Source organism: Chiloscyllium punctatum, chromosome 2, assembly GCF_047496795.1.
Source record: "Chiloscyllium punctatum isolate Juve2018m chromosome 2, sChiPun1.3, whole genome shotgun sequence".
NCBI lineage: Eukaryota > Metazoa > Chordata > Chondrichthyes > Orectolobiformes > Hemiscylliidae > Chiloscyllium > Chiloscyllium punctatum.
The window spans coordinates 107,079,735-107,100,714 of NC_092740.1; the positions used below are offsets into that span (position 1 = coordinate 107,079,735).

A 20,980-nucleotide genomic window follows, 5' to 3' on the forward strand; every position below is an offset into this window, starting at 1 on the left:
TGTGTTCATGTGTTTTATTTTCTGTATCAGTTTATTAGAATAAAATAACCATATAGCAGTTTGTTCTGACATGTAGCGTATTTCATGATTTTGTGATGTAATACAAAATATAAAAATTCCTGACAAATTAATTCATAGTCTCCACTTTTATAGATTGAAATGTTCTCAGATATTCAATAAATAAAGTAATCTTTCTCCTCTTTCCTTTAGCGTGCTCAAGGCACAGTGAGATTAGAGGTTGGCAGGTTAAAGACTGGATCATTTTCACCTGATAGAAGAGGTTCCCAAAGTAGCCAGGTTTGTGTGTCTCAGCTGATGTTTGAGCCTTTCCACAACAAATAAGTTGATTTGTTGGGCATGATATTATCATCTATTTTTCAGTTTGTGTAAATTATAAGCAGTTGGAGCAATTGTTATTTTAATCATTTGCAACTAAATGATGTTGGAAGCATATTATGTACAATTAAATTATGAATCTAATGTTAGCAACTGTTATCTATTATTTACGTTGTTAGTTGAGACCAAATAATTTAAAGTTTACATGCTTTTTTTTTTACAAAATCCATTTACTGGATTGAATTTCAAGTGTTGATTATTATTAATCTTGGATTTATCATGTTGGAGGAATAGGCATAATTTTTGATTAGATTATTGGAATAAGTCCTGAAGTACGTACTGACAGTAGGATACCTCAGGTGTTCCCTGTATTAATTTCCTAAAATGCTTTGCTGTCATATTGTTTCCTTTTTGAGGAAATGGATTTCAATACATTATTTAAACTGAAGGCTAATTAGCTTTGAAGAGTCTCATAAATGTTGCTCCCTGTCACCTTCTTCCAGTATTTTTCTGCTAATTTCTGGCTTTTTAAAAATTGGCATTTTTAACACGTCTATTTAATAAAGTTTTTAGAAAGGTCAATGGTGAAGTAATACTTTTAATACTCCACCTCGCCCAGTTGCCCATTCTCACCACTACCCCTTACAGTGCAGAACTGGCCTCCGGTCTAAAACACAGGACTTCGTCTTAATCAGCTAACAGTTAATTTTGGCCAGTTTTATGTTCTTTTTGGGAGGGATGGTATGATTTGTTATTAAGGATAGGTCTACAAAGCATAAATTGATAATAGAACCTGTGAGAATAGGAAGCTCCAAGCAGCTTGTTTTATGTTACTTTTAGATGAATGTGTTTTATCTTGCATAGGTTGTGCACATGCCTGATAAAATCAATGTTTTTGACCATTCTTGATTATTTTTGAGAGGGTAGTGATCATAATTATACTACCATTACTTTTTCTTATGATTTTCAGCAAGAGCACCCTGTTTAAATTGGTAATAAGAACTCCAGCATTAGAAAATCTGCAACTTCAGTTGATATCTAACATCAAGCTTGAAATATGTATGTTTTGTAGTGTTAAGGAAGACCCCATAACAAATTATTGTCAACTCATTATGTTGTAGTTTCAATTTACTAGAATTGATAACTACAAAATGTTCTTGAAACTTTCCCATTCACAAGTTCGTCATTCCTGTTTGTGACTTAATACTTCTGCTGTATTTCCTGCTAGTCACTATAATCTTACACTTGTTTCTTGACGATGGAAAATCACAACAATTTGCAGAAGTGCTCCAGTACTGATGATTGTTGAAAGGATACTGTCATACACTTATGAGAAAGATTTGTAGTTTGTGAGGTGTTGAGCATTTAAAAGATTATTTTTCAGTTTTGCAGTAGTATTTCAGCATTTTTAGTAGTTGAATCATTATTAATATTTTACAGCATTAATCCAAGGGATTGTTGAAGGATTAATTGCATCATAAAATCCCAAGCATTAGATCCTTTTTATGGTTATCTTAATCCTGCATTTGGGTTACTATCTAAAATTCTCAGAAAAGGACCTTAACAATTCTTTTTTTTTAGAAAATAAAGTTCAAACTGATAAAACAGCAGTTTGTATTTTTATGATACTTGTGGTCCAGGGCAGATAACAATGATTTTGATTACCAAAAGGAAGTTTTTTGGCAAGCAAATTGCAAATTTATTTGCTCTCTCCTGCTGTCTACAGAATGTACAACTCCGATTTTTGCACTTTAGAACTAAGTTTAAAAGCATATAAATTTACAAAAGTATTGCGATACTGAAAAAAATAATACCAAGTTGTATATAATGTTACTATCTGAAAAATCTGCATACTGAATACTCAAAGCAATGTTTAGATATATTTATTTTATAATCACAGTCATGCTAATTATGTCTATTTTCTCAGGTCAGTGAAGGAAGTAGTGGTGGTGGGCTGACCACATTCTATTCTGCTGCATCTGGATCTACCCAAGCTGATCTCCATGAAACTGGGTACAGAAAACCTGCCTGTAAGAGCTATTCAGTCTTGTGGGTTAATCCTGAGTATTCTACTTGATTATTATTAAATTATTAAGCTTTTATTTCTAACGAGCAGGAATACAGACCAGCCTGGGAATGATATAGAATCCCTACAGTGTGGAAACAGGCCCTTCAGCCCAACAAGTCCACACCGACCCACCAAAGAGTAACACACCCAGACCCTTTCCCCTAATGCTGTCTATTTTATTCCATTGCAGTGATTTTGATAGTACATTATCATGAAAAAACTCCAGTATGTTTAACACCAAGAATGGTTAGGCTATTTCATCTCACAAATTAATTTTATCATTGCCTTAGTAAGCATACCTTAAGTTGGTAGTAAGCAGTTTATTGATTCCAATAACTAGTATTTAGTTTGTTACAACCAGTTGAGGAAGGCTGGATCAGCTCTTGTCTTTTGAATTCCTTCAGTTAACTGCAAATTTATTTTCTTTTAGCATATAGCTATATCGCAACTTCAGTTAAATATCGTTCACTAGATCAAAACAAAGACGCCAATCGCCGGGTTTCCTTGGGTGATAGAGAAGGGATTTTATTATTTATCAACTGCAAGAAGAATAACAATCACACAATCATAGACATAAAGTTTTAAAAGGGGAGAGCGCAAAAGTATGTAGTTTAAAAGGTCCTTAAGGTACTAGGTTTAACCTGAGCACAATAGATGAATTGATGACTTCCGACCTCAGAGGTTGCAAAATATGTAGATAGCTTTAAGTACTGTATAATGTATAGAACATATGTTTCTCCCATTTGCTTTTCACCAGTCATTGTCTTCCAAGAAGCTAAGAGAAATAAAAAGGAAGAGAGTGAATATACCTTTCAAACCTGCATATTGTTCTCTTCTTACCTCCCTCTCTCCCTGTCCAAACAGTGGTGACGGAAATCCACAGCATTTTTGTAAACTCATGCATTGGTCTATTCTAGCTAGATAATCTACAGGGATCTTGAGTAAGCAAAGATTTAAATAATTTTAATAATTTCTCTGACTGATAAAAGCATTTTAGATGAATATAACTCCATTTTCTATCCAGATTCAGTATCTCAAGCATATGCATAACAACATATATAAGATTAAGTTTCAGGAACACTGAATGCATTCTTCTGAACAGAACCAGTTTAGTGATCACTTTTCCTACTTTTGGTCTAAACATTAATACTGTTAAGTGTTACTTGATTAATTAGCCCAGGTGTTCTGTTAATTGCTGTTTCATGCCTCAGAGCATGCTCTGATATTTAAAGTTTGATTCTGCTCAGTTTCCTAAGTGAATCAGACAGATTGATCATGTGAGAGAGCTAATGGTAATAGAAAATCTGTGCTCATACTACGACAGTTTTCGCTTGAAAGGGACAGAGAATGCATTAGTAACTTTGTGTAATTGCCAAACAATTTAATAAGCTCTCCCATGAAATTTAAAAAGGTGCAAAATTGTACATTCCTGCATTCGGCATTATATATTCTCTGTTCTACTGATGAATTACAAAATGAAAACTCACAAAATGTAGCTTGCTCTCTCTCCGTGGATGCTGCTTCACCCACTGTGATCTCCAGAACTTGTTTTCAGTACAGATTCCAGCATTTGCAGTAATTTGCTCCTGAATTACAAAGTGAAGTTTGTTCATAAAAAGCTCTCTTTTCATTTTTTTCATGAAGGGACTGAGATCCAAGGGCTAAGAACAGTGGAGTTTAATAAGGTGAGTGGTAACGTGTCCTATTTCCACAGTAAGCTACAGTAACGGTTTGTTAAAAACTCACTTTTAAGAAGTGCATAAACCATCCTTCTATATAATAATGGTGAATTTGCTCAAATCTCTGGAGAGGGACATGAACCCACACCTTCTAAATCTGAGGCAAGAGTGAGCCCATGACTGACACCAAACTGAGACTACGGTCATGGAGATATTACTCCTCAGACAGAGATAATTCAGCATCACCATCAAATCTGTGTCAGGTTGCCACAAACAATTCATCTGTTCCATTCTCCCCACTCTATCACTATAGCTCAACAAGTTTATTTCTCTCAAGTGTCTATTCAACTGTTTTTTTGGTGAATTGTTGGTCATCTCTGTAGGCATCACCCTCACATTTTTATTGCATCTCTAATCCAAAACTTGAAATCTGTATCCCCTAGTCCTATGCCATCTGCTAATGGCAACAGCATCTCTTTGTCCACCCTATCTTGAACTTCTCTGATAGATCATCGCTCAAATTCCTTTGCTTTCATGAGATTAAAAAAATTAGCTTCTTCAGTCCATCCTTGCAGCTAAAATATCTCATCCCTGCAACCATTCTGACAAATCTCTGCAGCCTCTCAGCAGCTCCCTAGCAATGGCTGCTGGGGAACACGGCCTAATAGTCTGAAAAATACCGATCTATCATGACTCTTTTTTTTTCTTTCCTCAGACAATTTTCTTGTATCAAGCAGAACATGACCCTCTGATTTCATTAAGCCACTTTTTTTTAATTAGCCTATTTTTCTTACCAACATGTTCAGAGATGTTATTACACATCTCTGGAGTAGGTGAGACTTGAACCTTGGCCCCTCAGTGCAGTGATAATGGCATTACACTGTGCCAGAAGAGGGCCCCACCCCACTCCATAACACTTCAATTTATTTCCTTATTTAACCTATTTTTCTAATCAACCTGCACACAGCTGCAGCAGGTGTGACTTGAACCCAGGCCTCCCAGACCATGGGATGAAACACTACTTGTGCACCTCAAGAGACAGCCCCCGCCCCCCACCCTGGTTACTAGTAGACAGACAGGAGGCTGGAAGAGCATAGCAAACCAGGCAGCATCAGGAGGTGGAAAAGTCAATGTTTTGGATATAACGTTCTTCAGGACTAGTTCTGGTTGTAGGGGAAGCTACAGATAAAGTGGGAGGGGAAGTTGGGGTGGGAAGCGTAGCAGAATGGTGTGATAGTGATAGGCAAACACAGGTAGTGGGTACAACCTGGTTTGTCAATGGAAGCAATGAATCTGATTGGTAGCTGAAAGGAAGGGTGGTAGGTAGAATGGAAGGGAAGAGGCGGGGCTAGAAAAGGGAACGGGGGATAGGTAAGGAAGGTTATTTGAAATTCGACAACTCTGTTAAATCCTCAAGGCTGTAGGCTGCCCAGGCGGAAGATGAGGTATTGTTCCTCCAATTTGCGGTCTGATTAACTGCGACAGTGGAGGAAGTCAAGGATGGACATGTCGGGGGGGTGGGGGGGGGAAGAATTGAAATGGGCGGTGACCTGGAGGTCAGGCTGGTAATTCCGGGCCCAGTGAAGATGTTTTGCAAAACGGTCACCTAGTCTATGTTTCGTCTCACCGATGTAGAGAAACCATATCAGGAGCACAGTATGCAGTAGACTAGGTTGAAGAAGATTCACCTGTTTCACCTGGAATGACTGTTTGGGGCCCTGGATGGAGGTGAAAGAGGTAGTGTACGGCCAGGTGTTGCATCTTGCATTGTGCTGAAACTTGCAAGTGCACAATCATGAAGAAAATGGCTGCAAAATTACTCGGTGTGACTAGAGTAAGTGCCTCAATCTGTGAAAGCAGGGGCTGTAGGATTCACCAACATTAAGATTTTTTAAAGACAAAGAACATTATGCACAGGCCCATGTACTATACAGGACACAAAGCTTTTTTTAGGATTCTTTCTCTTGAGCATTTTAATGCATTGACTCCCTCTGTGTGTTGCCTGATCGACTCTGTCACAACTTAGCCAACTCAGACCCATACAAGATTCCACTTCTGCTTAAAGTCCATATAAAAAACATCAAATGCCCTACCTCCAAACAACAACAACCTGTATTAATATAACCTCTTTAATTTGGAGGTGCTGATGTTGGACTGGGGTGTACAAAGTTAAAAATCACTCAACACCAGGTTATAGTCCAGCAAGTTTATTTGGAAGTACTAACTTTCGGAGCGCTGCTCCTTCATCGGGTGGTTGTGGAGCATAAGATCGTAGGACACAGAATTTATAACAAAAGTTTATAGTGTGATGTAACTGAAATTATATATTGAAAGAGACCTGGATTGTTTGTTAAATCTCTCATCTTTTAGAATAGGGCATATTGGTTTCAGTTCTTTCATATGTAAATCCCAATACTTTCTTAAAGTTACATTCTCAAGTGAACTTTAACAGGAGGTGCCATGTTAGCCCAGATAATGCATTGAAGGTGTGAGGTGCCTTGTGTGAGGCTATCTGTGTCCCAATATTCAGAGTGATTCTTATCTAAAAAAGGGATTTATAGAATCTTACATGGATTCATGCAGTTTTTGAGTAAAATGTGATTCTGCAAGTACAAATTCACCCCACAAACTTGTGTGTGCATGCGTACATGTGGGTGTGTATTTGAGGGGGGTGGGGTGGTGGTGAGAGTATGTGTGAGAGTATAAAGGGGTATAAGTCTGTGAGAGAATATGTGTATGCATCCTAATTTTGGCACTTGCTTTCAGATGTTATGCAGTCATAAAACTGTATAGCTTGGAAACAGAGCCTTCATCCAACTCATCCATGCGGACCAGATATCCTAAATTAATTGATCTCATTTGCCAGCATTTGGTCCATATCCCTCTAAACCCTCCCTATTCATATACCCATCCAGATGCCTTTTAAATGTTGTAATTGTACCAGTCTCCACCACTTCCTCTGGTAGCTTGTTCTAAACACACACACCACTCTCTGCATGGAAAAAGTTGCCCCTTAGGTCCCTTTTAATTTCCCCTCTTACCTTAAATCTATGCCCTCTAGTTTTGGACTCCCTCACCATAGGCAAAAGCTCTTGGCAATTCACCCTATCCGTGCCCCTCATGATTTTATAAACCTCTGTAACTCAGCCTCCAACATTCCAGGGAAAATAACCTCAGCCTATTCAGCATCTCCCTGTAGTTCAATCTCTGCAACCATGGCAATACTCTTGTTAATCTTTTCTGAGCCATTACAAGTTTTGCAAAATCTTTCCTATAGTAAGAAAACAAGAATTAAAAGCAGTATTCCAAAAGTGGCCAAACCAATGTTCTGTACAGCTGCAGCAGTGACCTCCCGACTCCTAGACTCAATGCACTGACCAATAAAAGCAAGCATAACAAACACTGCCTTCACTAACCTGTCTACCTGGGACTCCACCTTCAAGTAACATGCACTCCAAGGTCTCTTTGTTTAGCAACACTCCCCAAGACCTTACTATTAAGTGTATAAGTTCTGCCATGATCTGCCTTTCCAAAATGCAACACTTCACATTTATCTAAATTAAATTATTTGTGGGAGGTGGGATGACTGAAGGAGTATGAACCTTCGAGGAGGTGGCTGCAATAGCAGGGACAGAGTGAGAGAGAAAAGTGTGTGGCATGAACTGGCGTAGCAGAGGTTCATTGACCCCGTCCCAGCACTGATGGCCATTTCACCAGACAGCGAGGGTGATGCTGACTCAGGTGGTGACTTCGCACCAGACTGCCAGGGTTGGGTAGGATACCAAAATCCATGTCAGAGAATCACAATGTCATCATCCTCTTCTCCAATGTATTCAAAATCTGAATAATCAAGGTAGATTTGAAATGCCAGTGCTTATCCAAGTTCATATCAACCTTTTAAAGATGGCATAGAAGGTGTGCTGGTCTTTCAGCAGATGCAAGGTGTTTCTGCAATGGTGCATGGTAAGTTGGAGCTGGAATTAGATGTGAGGGACAGGATAGGCAGTTAACAAGGCGTGTTTGATAAAGTATGGAGAGAAATCTCATTAGGCCTTGGGATGGAAATCCCTCTTAAAGGATCAACATAACTCAAAGTTAGTCTAAATAACACTGAGATTCAGCCCAGTGTATCTTCCAAAAATGCATACTGGCTGTCCTGAATTTATTTAAATCCCTCCAAATGCCTGTTAAGTTTATTCATGTAATTCTTATTTCTGAAATCTTCCCTCATATTGATGTTAAACTGACTGGTTACTTAGAATGTTATTGCATCATTCTTTTGACAAACATGCCACAATTGTCAGTCTCCAATCTCCCCCTCTCTATTTCGGAATGGAAATTATAGCAAGTCCTTCAATTGTCTCCACTCCTACTTCTCTTAGCAATATGGACAGCAAACCATGTGGACTAAGCAAAGTATCTACTCTAAGCATAGCCAGCTTTTTGGTATCCTATCATTTCTCCCCCTTCCATGGCTTCTAATATCTCTGCTTATTCCAATGTAGTTTTCAGCATCTTCTTCCTTTGTAATAGATGATACAAAGTACTCACGAGGTGTTCTAGCCTTTGCTTGCCTTAAGCTTCTCTTACTTTTATTTTGCACTCATGGCCCCATCCATCCTGTTTCCATGCACTTATCAAGTAAATGGCATGTACATTGTATGTTTGGGTTCCCTTTTATAATACCTGCCATTCTATCTTCATTTTCTGGTGACCAGACCTGCTTTCCCTTTCTTTTCCTCTTTCAACTTACTGCATCTGACTTGGTTTTTTTTTGAAGAACTCATTTAACTTGTATCACGCAGGTTTTTTTTTGTTTTATTGTATTCTCTGTATCTGCTTCTCTATCCAAAGAACCTTGGTTTTTGTTCTTTACCTTGTGTGAGTGTACATAGCCTGCACCTGAAACATTTCCTCTTAAAGATTATCCAATGTTCTGTTACAGTTTGTCCTTTTAAATCTTACCTTGGCAAGTTCCCCTCATCACAGTAAAGGTGGCCTTCTTTCAGCTTAAAACTTTTATTTTAGATTGTTCTTTGCTCTACTCCATTACTAAACTCACCCTTATGTCACAGTAAGTAGTACAGCAAACTTTGTTATAACAGGGACATTATGAACCAGCAGAAATAAACCTCAAATACTGCAAAGTATTATTTCTGTCCAATTATTATAGTTTTTAAAATATATTTACCTCACTGTAAATATACTTGTTCATTTGAATGGCCACACAAAATAAAACAATTTATTCAATTTTGAGTCAACTTCTCACATATCACATCTGTTGTAATGTCTGAGTAGTCAGTTGAGGGGACAAGTGAGAAGGCTTTTTGCCAGTAGGTTTTATTTAAGACAAAATTGCATTTTCTTTTCTGATTTATACTGTAAATAAAGTATAACAATGATGTGCATACCCCCTGCGCTGTTTCCATCAGTTGGTGTGTTTTTACATTGATTATGCTGATCTCTTGAGTATCTGGAATATTTAATCAATTGGCACACTCCTCTCATAAATGCCGGATACAGGTGCACAATCCATTATCTGAAATGCTCGGGACCAGCTGGTTTTTGGAATTCAGAATTTTTTGAATTTAAGAATAAATGACGGTTTTGATGGTGAAATTTTAAAAAATCTTACCAGAGGAACACACTCACTGACTAAAACAGACCTTGAGAGAAAATCGAGGCCTGCCAGTGCTTGGCCATGTCACATCTGAGTGACACGCATTGAGTGGGTGTTGACGTGGGTTAACTGTTTGCTCACCAAACAATCTTGTTAATGAGAAAAAAACTTCACAAAAAAACCTTTGGACTTTGGAGCTTTTCAGATTTCGGGATTTTGGATAAAGGATTGTCTACCTGTAATATAACATTTACTGTACTTGCATGTAAAGTAAAACTATAGAAATAGCAGAGTGAGCCTTTTATTTGACATAGAGACTTTAGAATGTACAGTAACCACTTTAGTCAGACAGAGTATAAGATTCATCCTGCCAAGTAGGAGGTCATTTGAAAAATGTCTGTAATATCTCGTATCTTTTAAAATTTAAAATATGCTTCTGACTTTCAGTGACCTTTTAATTCTCCTCATTCGTTCTCAAGTGTTCCTTGTTCCTCTGAAGGAGCACTATGAATGCACATTGCAATAGATTAGATTAGATTACATTACAGTGTGGAAACAGGCCCTTTGGCCCAACAAGTCCACACCGACCCGCCGAAGCGTAACCCACCCATGCCCCTACATTTACCCCTTACCTAACACTACGGGCAATTTAGCATGGCCAATTCACCTGACCTGCACATCTTTGGACTGTGGGAGGAAACCGGAGCACCCGGAGGAAACCCACGCAGACACGGGGAGAACGTGCAAACTCCACACAGGCGGGAATTGAACCCAGGTCTCTGGCACAGTGCTAACCACTGTGCCACCCAGTCGTTAAGTATAGTTGTAGTAATAATATAAGTAAAAGTATATGAGCATAATTCAAAAGATTTATTATAGATAAGAGAGAAAAGGGATAGTTGTCAAATGCGATCTGCAAACATAACTCTACTACAGAGCAAGAACAATCCAGTATAATAATGTTGCAAACCATTTCAAACCTGTAAATGAAAATACAGGGTGTATTTTTATTTCCTCTGAATTTCATGTGGTGTTGTTGACCATAGGGGCCTGCTGATTCGCTGGGAATCAGCATTGCAGGAGGCGTAGGCAGTCCTCTTGGAGATGTCCCCATTTTTATTGCAATGATGCAGCCAAATGGAGTAGCAGCCCAGACCCATAAACTGCGAGTAAGTTTGGAATTTTGGCTGATTACTTATTAAGAAATTATTCATAAGATTCCATTCTGTATTAATTGATTAAATATCTTTGTTGGAACATTTAGCATAAAGAGTCGTGTTCAGTAAAGTAAAATGATCTAAAACCAGATTTGTTAAAATGTCATGTAGATGCAGTGTTAGGTTTCAATCAGAGTTTACTTCCGATTTTATGCTCTTGTTTTCCCCTCAACTATCTATGGTGTAGTAAGTTATGTTCTACATAAATAACACCATTGGATCATGTTCAACTGTGTGTGATTTCAACTCTCTGTTTTACTTCACTCATTGTGCAAATAGATATCTTATTTTCTGTACTTCGAACTTTGTTTTATGAAATAATTGATCTTTGTGTTATCTGTTGTTCATACAATCAAGCTAAGTCTGTATTTCATCACGTAATGTATTTTCCGCCACTGTTCTCTTAAGTGTAATTATCTACAGAGTCTGTTTGGTCAAGTATCATACAGGAAAACTACTTACTGGTCTAACTAGAAGATACACTTGTATTGAACAACAAGAAACCTTTTAAATATTAGCAACTAATTACAGGTTGCAATGATATGATAACTATTGTCAAACAGACTTGAAGGAGAACTTTACTCCTTTGAAACCGTAAACTGTTCTGTCGAAAAGCCCACATGACATAATTATAATGGGAGTGCTTAAGCCATTTCTCAGAATTAACTTTTCCAGACAGTTACACCCTTGTGTGTACAAAAAGCATTGTTGAAATGAATTAAAATATTTCAGAGTGTACAATTTGCAGCACAACTTTGCCCATCCTCTTAAAAATGTACAATTGAATGTCAGTATATAAAAAAGTCAATGACTTATATAGACTATAAAATCATTCAAAATGAATAGTTAGCATTAACAGTTTACAGCAGGCTAACTTATAGAGTCATAGAGATGTACAGCATTGAAACAGACCCTTCGGTCCAATCTGTCCATGCTGACCAGATATCCCAACCCAATCTAGTCCCACCTGCCAGCACGCGGCTCATATCCCTCCAAACCCTTCCTATTCGTAGACCAATCTAAATGCCTCTTAAATGTTGCAATTGTACCATCCTCCACCACTTCCTCTGGCAGCTCGTTCCATACATGTACCACCCACTGTGTGAAAAGGTTGCCCCGTAGGTCTCTTTTATATCTTTCCCCTCTCATCCTGAACCTATGCCCTCTAGTTCTGAACTCACCGACTCCAGGGAAAAGACTTTGCCTATTTACCCTATCCATGCCCCTCATAATTTTGTAAACCTCTATAAGGTCACCCCTCAGCCTCTGACGCTCCAGCGAAAACAGCCTCAGCCTGTTCAGCCTCTCCCTATTGCTCAAATCCTCCAACCCTGGCATAATCCTTGTAAATCTTTTCTGAACCCTTTCAAGTTTCACAACATCTTTCCGATAGGAAGAAGACCAGAATTGCACGCAATATTCCACCATTGGCCTAACCAATGTCCTATATAGCTGCAACGTGACCTCCCAACTCCTGTACTCAATACTCTGACCAATAAAGGAAAGCATACCAAACGCCTTCTTCACTATCCTATCTACCTGCAACTCCACTTTCAAGGAGCTATGAACCTGCACACCAAGTTCTCTTTGTTCAGCAACACTCCCTAGGACCTTACCATTAAATGTATAAGTCCTGCTAAGATTTACTTTCCCAAAATGCAGTACCTCACATTTATCTGAATTAAACTCCATCTGCCACTTCTTGGCCCATCTGGTCCAGATCCTGTTGTAATCTGAGATAACCCTCTTCGTTGTCCACTACACCTCCAATTTTGGTGTCATCTGCAAACTTACTAACTGTACCTCTTATGCTCGCATCCAAATCATTTATGTAAATGACAAAAAGTAGAGGACCCAGCACCGATCCTTGTGGCACTCCACTGGTCACAGGCCTCCAGTCTGAAAAACAATTCTCCACCACCACCCTCTGTCTTCTACCTTTAAGCCAGTTCTGTATCCAAATGGCTAGTTCTCCCTGTATTAACCTTGATTTGTGATATTGTCAAGTTGCTGCTCAATTATTCCAGGTGACTTCAAAATGGCTGTTAACTTCAGATTGAGGTCATCAAGTACACTATAAGTTGAGATTTATGATCACCTCCAATAATGGCATCCCATTGCCTTTCTGCATCATCTTAAAAGTGACCAGGAATCTAATGAGAATATTATAAATAGGTTTGTGGTTTTGTATCAAAAGAAATTGAATAGTGCTTTTATAATCTCTGAACACTAAAAATCAATCCACGTCTGAGTGCAGAATTTACTAACCTTAGTCTATGGGCAATTGATGGTGCAACTCTGGTCTGCTGATGGTACTTTACACATATTAGATAGAAGTTTGAGATATGTATCTTTAATATGATTTCAGTCCAAGAGATATGTCAACTACCTGTCAAAGCAACTGATTTTAATCCTGTGTTGTTAATTATAGATTGGGGACAGAATTGTAAGTATTTGTGGGAAACCTACAGAAGCCTTGACTCACTCCCAGGCTGTCAGCATGCTGAAGAGTGCTACAGGTCATATTGAATTACAGGTATGACAAAGCATCATGTGATTCAATGGGTATTTGGCATTTGTTAATATTTTATTTGTTTGGTGAATTCATCTAAATTTCTGATTCTGATCTGTCAAAATATTCTCGCATTAATTTTAACAGTTGTATCTTTAAAATTCTCGTGCATCGCTGTGCATTCTGAATCCAGCTGTAAACAATTGTTTCTAGGTGGTTGCAGGTGGTGATGTTAGTGTGATAACTAATCAGCAACAGGAGCACACTACGACTACACTTTCTGTCTCAGGATTGACAGCAAGCTGCATTTTTCATGATGACCTAGGGTGAGTATTTTGGACACACACTATACCTTAGAAGGAGGATTATTCTCTGAAAATACAATACAAGGACCTGGATATTCTGATGGCCAAATAGTCACTGTAGAGTAGTATAGACTAGAGTTGCACATCAGGACCATGTATGGCCTGAGTCTGAGGGAATTGCCTGAGAAATTGAAAATTCAGGCAGGGCAATTGTTATGTTTTGATTTAATTTTTCAAAGGGGTACACAATGCATTTGCTGTTGTCTTCTTGGACTTGAGCGAGGCTTTTGATCAGGTTCTGTATGGGAGCTTGATAGTGAACGTATCAAGGAAGTTTAGAAACTTAGATCCACAATTGGCTGAGTGGCAGGAAGTAGAGGGTGATGGTTGAGTATTTTTCCAACTGAAAGTGGTCGATGGGCTGACCAGTGGTAAATAGAATTCAATCCAGGTAAATGTCAGGTGATACTTTTGAACAGCAAAGGGTGGTGGTCGAGGCGTGTTTTGATGCCTGAAAGTTTGTGACCACTGGGATTCCATAAGAAATAGGAACAGGAGTAGGCAATTGAGCCATAGAGTATTAGACATGCCTTTTAAATGTTGTGATTGTACAGCCTCCACCACTTCCTCTGGCAGCTTGCTCCATATATGCACCACCTTCTGTGTGAAAACATTGCAGCACGGTGGCTCAGTGGTTAACACTGCTGCCTCACAGCGCCAGGGACCCGGGTTCAATTCCTGCCTTGGGCAACTGTCTGTGTGGAGTTTGCACATTCTCTCCGTGTCTGCGTGGGTTTCCTCCCACAATCCAAAGATGTGCAGGTTAGGTAAATTGACCATGCTGAACTGCTGTAGTGTTACGTGCATTAGTCAGGGGTGAACGTAGGGGAATGGGTCTGGGTGAGTTGTTCTTCGGAGGATCGGTATGGACTTGTTGGGCCGAAGGGTCTGTTTCTACACAGCAAAGAATCTAATCTAATCTAAGCTAGTCCTGCTCTGCCATCAATAGGATCACGGCTGATCCAACATCCCACATTCTATTTCCCTGCTCTTTCCCCATAACTCTTCTTCCACTACTGATCAAGCATCTAACTATGTCAACCTTAAATATGCACGAGGACAATGCCCCCACAGCTCTGTGACAAGCAATTTCAACTATCTGAGAGAAGAAATTCCTCTCCATCCCAGTCTTAAATTGGCACCCATTTATTCTGAGACTATTCCCTCTGACCTCCCACTCTCCCTTGAGGGAAATGGCCTCTCAGCATTAACCTTGTCAAGCCCCTTAACAGTCCTATATGTTCCAATGAGATCACCTCTCATTCTTCTAAACTCAATTTAGCCTGTACTCAAAAGAGAGCCCCTCTATACCAGTGAACATTTACCAAACTGCCTTCAATTAGATGATACTTTTTTCCCTTAAATAAGGGATTAAAACTACTCCACATGTGGTCTCACCAGCACCTTGTACACTTGAAATAAAACTTCCCTACTCTAATGCTCCAACTCCCTTGAAATAAGAACCAACATTCCATTTTATTTCACGGGGATCAGTATTAGGACTTTTCCTGTTTGTGGAGTACGTAAATGATTTAGACTTGAATGTAGGAGAGTTGATCAGTTAGTTTGCAGATGATATGAAAATTAGGGTAATAAGTAGTGAGGAGGATAGCCTTGGATTACAGCACAATATAGATGGACTGGTCAGATGAGCTGATCAGTGGGAAATGGAATTCAATCTGGACAAGTGTGAGGCGATGTACTTGAGCGGGGCAAACTAGGCAAGGGAACACATGATTAACAACCCTGAGAAACACAAAGAATCAGATGAACCTTGGTATGTATTTCCACCGGTCCCCTAAGGTAGCAGGACAGGTAGATAAAGTGGTTAAGAAGGCATGTCATATACTTGCCTTTATTAGCCAATGCACAGAGTTTAAGAGCAGGGAGGTTACCCTGTAATTATATAAAATGTTTATTAGGCCACAGTTTTAGTATTATGTGCAGCTCTCATTCTCAGAAAATTGCACTATAGCTGGTATACAAGTGATTTACCAGGATTGTTCCTACGCTGAAGAGTTACAGATTAGATAGGCTGTGGTTATTTCCTTGGAGCAAAAGACTAAGTACAGTCATGATTGAGATGTATTCTGAGGGGTGTAGCTGGGTAGAGAGAAATGAATAATTTTGCCCATGGTGGAGGAATCAATAATTGGGGCATAGATTTAACTGATTTTGATTTATTATAGTCAGGTATATACCTAAGTACAGTGAAAAGCTTTGTTTACGAGCAATACAGCAAGATCATAGTAAGCAGACTTGATCAGGTGTACCCTAGAAACTCTGTGGGAAGCTAGGGAAGTGATTGCTGGGCCTTTTACTGAGCTATTTGTATCATTGATAGTCACAGGTGAGATGTCGGAAGACTGGAGGTTGGCTAACATGGTGCCACTGTTTAAGAAAGGTGGTAAGGACAAGCCAGGGAACTAAGACCAGTGAGCCTGACGTCAGTAGTGGGCAAGTTGTTAGGGAGTCCTGAGTGACAGGATGTACACGTATTTGGAAAAGCAAGGACTAATTAGGGATGGTCAATATGGCTTTGTGCATGGGAAATCATTTCTTTGAGTTTTTTGAAGAAGTAACAAAGAGGATTGATGCGGGCAAAATGGTGGACGTAATCTATATGGACTTCAGTAAGACATTCGACAAGGTTCCCCATGGGAGACTGGTTAGCAAGTCAGATCTCACGGAGAATTAGCCATTTGGATACAGAACTGACTCAAAGGTAGAAGACAGAAGGTGGTGGTGGAGGGTTATTTTTCAGACTGTGACCTGTGCAGTGCCACAAGGATCGGTGCTGGGTCCTCTACTTTTCATCATTTATATAAATGATTTGGATGCAAAAATAAGAGGTATAGTTATTGAGTCTGCAAATGACACCAAAATTGGAGGTGTAGTGGACAGCGAAGAAGGTTATCTCAGTTTACAACGGGATCTTGATCAGATGGGCCAATGGGCTGAGAAGTGGCAAATGGAGTTTAATTTAGCTAAATGCGAAGTGCTGCATTTTGGGAAAGCAATTGTCGCAGGACTTATACACTTAATGGTAAGGTCCTAGGGAGTGTTGCTGAACAAAGAGACCTTGGAGTGCAGGTTCATAGCTCCTTGAAAGTGGAGTCGCAGGTAGATAGGATAATGAAAAAGGTGCTTGGTATGCTTTCCTTTATTGGTCAGAGTACTGAGTACAGGAGTTGGGAGGTCATATTGAGGCTATACAGAGCATTGGTTAGGCCATTGTTGGAATATTGCGTGCAATTCTGGTCTCCTTTCTGTTGGAAAGCTGTTGTGAAGCTTGAAAGAGTTCAGAAAAGATTTACAAGGATTATGCCAGGGTTGGAGGATTTGAGGTATAGGGAGAGGTTGAATAGGCTCGGGCTCTTTTCCCTGGAGCGTTGGAGGCTGAGGGGTGTCCTTATAAAGGTTTACAAAATCATGTGCATGGATAAATCGACAAAGTCTTTTCCCTGGGGTCGGGGGGATTCAGAACTAGAGGGCTTTGCTTTAGGGTGAGAGGGGAAAAGTATAAAGGGGACCTAAGGGGCAATTTTTTCACGCAGAGGGTGGTATGTATACGGAATGAGCTGCCAGAGGAAGTGGTGGAGGCTAGTACAATTGCAACATTTAAAAGGCGTCTGAATGGTTATATGAATAGGAAGGGTTTGGAGGGATATGGGCCAGGTACTGGCAAGTGAGACTAGATTGGGTTGGAATATCTGGTCGGCATGGACAAGCTGGACCGAAGGGTCTGTTTCCGTGCTGTACATTTCTATGACTCTATGATCTAACCAAAGACATACAGATCGTAGGGTGCTTAGGCAGAGTGTGACATACAGATTACAAGATCGACATTATTTAAGTTAGAGAGTCCATTTATCAGTCGAATAATGGTGGGGAAGAAGCTGTTCTTGAACATGTGCATGTGTTCAAGCTTCTGTATCTTTTGCCTGACTGAAGAGATTGCAGGAGAGCATTACTAGGGTGAGAATCTTTGACGTTGGTAGCCTTCCCATGACAATGAGAAGCGTAGAGGGAGTTGGAATGGAAGGATGGCTTCCAATACGGTCTGGGCAGCACACACAACCCCCTGTAGTTTCTTACAGTCCTAGGTAGAGCAGTTGCCTTACCAGGCCATTATGCACCCACATGGTATGCTTTCTGTGGTGCATCAGTAAAAGTTGGTGAAGGTCCTTATGGACATGTCACATTTCCTAAGCTGCCTGAGGAAGAGGCGACGTTGTTGTGCCTTCTTTGCCATCACATCAATGTGGGAAGTTCAGGACAGGTTGTCAGTTATCATCACTCCAAGGAACTTTACACTGTCAACCTCATCTCCATTGATGTAGGTGAAGGTGTGGTCTCCTTTTTTTCTGAAGCCAGTCATCAGTTCTTTTGTTTTGCCGAGAGAGTGATTGTTATCAGTGCACCATGACAACAAGCCCTCTATCTCCTCTCAGTATTCTGACTCATCATTGTTTGATATCCATCCTACCACAGTGGTGTCATCAGTAAAATTGTAGAAGGTATTCATTCAGGATTTGTCTACACAGTCATGGGTGTATAGGGAGTGCAGTAGGCAGCTCAGAATGTATCCTTGGAGGGCAACCGTGTAATGGTTTATCGTGAAAGAGGTGTAGTTGTTTATCTTCATTGATTGCAGTCTGTGGATAAGGAAGCTGAGGAGTAGACCTGAGACCTAGGTCTGAGTTTTGAGATCTGTCTGGAAGGGATTATGGTATTGAAGGCGGAGCTATAGTCAATGAGTGGGCGTCTGACATAGGTGTCCTTGTTGTCCAAATGTTCCAGGGATGAGTGCAGGACTAGGGAACTAGCGTCTGCTGTGGACCTGTTACTTTGGTAGGCAAATTGCAGGCAGGCTGGGAGGCTCGAGTTGATGTGAACCATGACTAACCTCTCAAAGCACTTCATGATTATAGAGGTCAGAACCACTGGGCGGTAGTCATTAAGGCATGTTGCATGTGCTTTCTTTGACTTTCTAAGATTTAAGGTAAGAGGCAGGAGGTTCAGAGAGCATGTGAGGAATTTCTTTTCACCCAGATGGTGGTGAGAATCTGGAACTCATTGTGTACGAGGGTGGCAGAGTTAGAAAACCTTATAACATTTTAAAATTATTTAGATGTACATTTGTGATGCCAAGGCATACAAGGCTATGGCAAATGAGATTATTTGATCAGCCAAAGGACCTTTTTCTGTGGCTGTGGACCTCTATGAATCAAAGTATTCCACTGGCTTATCAATTTCTAACTCATTATTCAGTAACAAACAGCACTCATGCTGCAAATCACTAACATCAAATGCCATTTTGAAGGATCTGGGAAAGACAAATGTCACCAATACTGGTTTATTTATTAAGATTGCCTGCAGAATGTCAAAGTAGACAAGTAAGAGGCTAGAACAACACAATAAGCCAGGCAGCATCAAGAGGTAGAGAAATCAATGTTTTGGGTATAACCTTGCTTCACGAATAGAGGTGAGGGTAGGGAGAGCTGCTGATAAAGAGAGGAGGGGTGGGGGGAGGCACAGAATGGTGAGGTAGTGATAAGTGAATACAGGTGGTGGGTACAACCTGGTTGGTCGATAGGAGAAATGAATCCGATTTGTAGCTGGAAGGAAGGGTCAGTAGGTGGAATGGAGAGGAGGAGGCAGGGCTGGAAAGGGATTTGGGAGATGGATAGAAATTGGAGAAACTCAATGTTGAGTCTTCCGGACTGAAAGGCTGCCCAGCAGAAGATAAGGTGTTGTTCCTCCAATTTCAGTCTAATTCACTGTGGCAATGGAAGACGCCAAGGATGAACATCTCTAACCGGAAGTGGGAAGGAGAATTGAAATGGGCGATGACTGGGAGGTCAGGCTGGCCCTTATGGGCCCTGCTGAGATGTTCAGTGAAACATTTCTTTAGTTTCCATTTGGTCTCACCGATGTAGAGGAGACCACATCGGGAGCACCAGATGCAGTAAACTAGGTTGGAGGACATGTAGTTGAACCTCTGTTCCACCTGTAAGGACAGTTTTGGGCCCTGGATGGAGGTGGGGAAGGTGGTGTGCCAATATGCATCTTTTACAGTTGTAGGGGAAGGTACGGTTGGTGGGGTGATGGTGGGGAGTGTGGTGTGAATCAAAGAATGGCGAAGGGAATGGTTCTTGTGGAATGCACAGAGTTGGAGAGAGGAAGACATTCTGCTGGTGGGGTCAATTTGCAGTTGGCGGAAGTGTTTGAGGATGATATGTTGGGTGGGGTAGAAGACTAGTCCTCAGAGTTGGGAATTGTGTGATTCTACATTATGGAGTCTTAATTCATGGTTTGGAACCCCCTATTCTAGGGAGAGGATGGATTCATTGATGATGGAGCAGGGTTTTGACCGAGAAACCTAAGGCATTTGATTCAGTCTTACTGATGTTTATTGGAATTTGATTATAGTATTAATTCCTCCCAAGAAATGGACAGGGCAACCAAGGCATTAAATTACGAAACTTTACAAATTAGGTTTGGATGTGGTGGGGTGGGGACAAGCAGGAGGCTGCAGGAAAAATGTACAATACTAAGCATCATTGTTTCTCTTATCCTTCAGGCCTCCACAATATAAAACGATTACTTTGGACAGAGGTGCTGATGGGCTGGGCTTTAGTATTGTTGGTGGATATGGCAGTCCACATGGAGACCTTCCTATTTATGTGAAGACAGTATTTGTGAAGGTAATGAAACAGCGAAGATGTCTGAATTTTGAAACTCTTGCCAATCGTATGCATGCCTGTATTACAGTTTCAGAGCATGTTTATTTAATTCAGTTCATCATTAAACCATCATGAAGCACAGATCACAATTTCAACTGCCAGCAAGAGATGAGTTCAGGTACAGGCAGGGGGTTAAAGTCTTAAAAGTGACATTAGCAATAAACCTGACAGTATTCCCGCCCCCGCCATCTTGGTTTAGTCAAGGCAGGTTTGCAGGCAAGCAGCAAATCTCTGTGGAGCTGTCAGTTTGGAAAGAGATTGACCCAGCATTGTGACTGTGACAGCCAGCAATTAATTCCTCCTCCAGTGGAACTGAACAGCTGCAACTACACCTGACTGAGAGGCTGATGTAAGAGAATGCCTTCTTTCACTAAAAGATAATTTCCAATGTCTTGGAAGTCACTTTGCCTGTCTTCAGTCACTTCAGACTATTC

General features: G+C 40.2%; 1 protein-coding gene and 1 long non-coding RNA gene across 24 annotated transcripts in view; one reads left to right on the forward strand and one right to left on the reverse strand.

The window, feature by feature from the left end:
• Positions 1 to 20,980, forward strand: part of LOC140487612 (multiple PDZ domain protein) — a 359,969-nt gene that overhangs the window by 333,779 nt on the left and 5,210 nt on the right. For all 23 annotated transcript variants that reach the window (XM_072586923.1, XM_072586922.1, XM_072586963.1 and 20 more), the window contains 7 exons: positions 211 to 297; positions 2,264 to 2,366; positions 4,049 to 4,089; positions 10,750 to 10,872; positions 13,352 to 13,456; positions 13,646 to 13,758; positions 20,384 to 20,507. In XM_072586923.1, the coding sequence (XP_072443024.1) occupies positions 211 to 297; positions 2,264 to 2,366; positions 4,049 to 4,089; positions 10,750 to 10,872; positions 13,352 to 13,456; positions 13,646 to 13,758; positions 20,384 to 20,507 (696 nt within the window). The remainder of the gene's footprint in view (positions 1 to 210; positions 298 to 2,263; positions 2,367 to 4,048; positions 4,090 to 10,749; positions 10,873 to 13,351; positions 13,457 to 13,645; positions 13,759 to 20,383; positions 20,508 to 20,980) is intronic.
• On the reverse strand, positions 2,914 to 9,569 carry LOC140487768 (uncharacterized). Its single transcript, XR_011962941.1, has 3 exons — positions 9,495 to 9,569; positions 3,892 to 3,990; positions 2,914 to 3,179 (listed from the first exon to the last, which is right to left on the reverse strand). It is a non-coding gene; the product is annotated as an uncharacterized lncRNA (long non-coding RNA).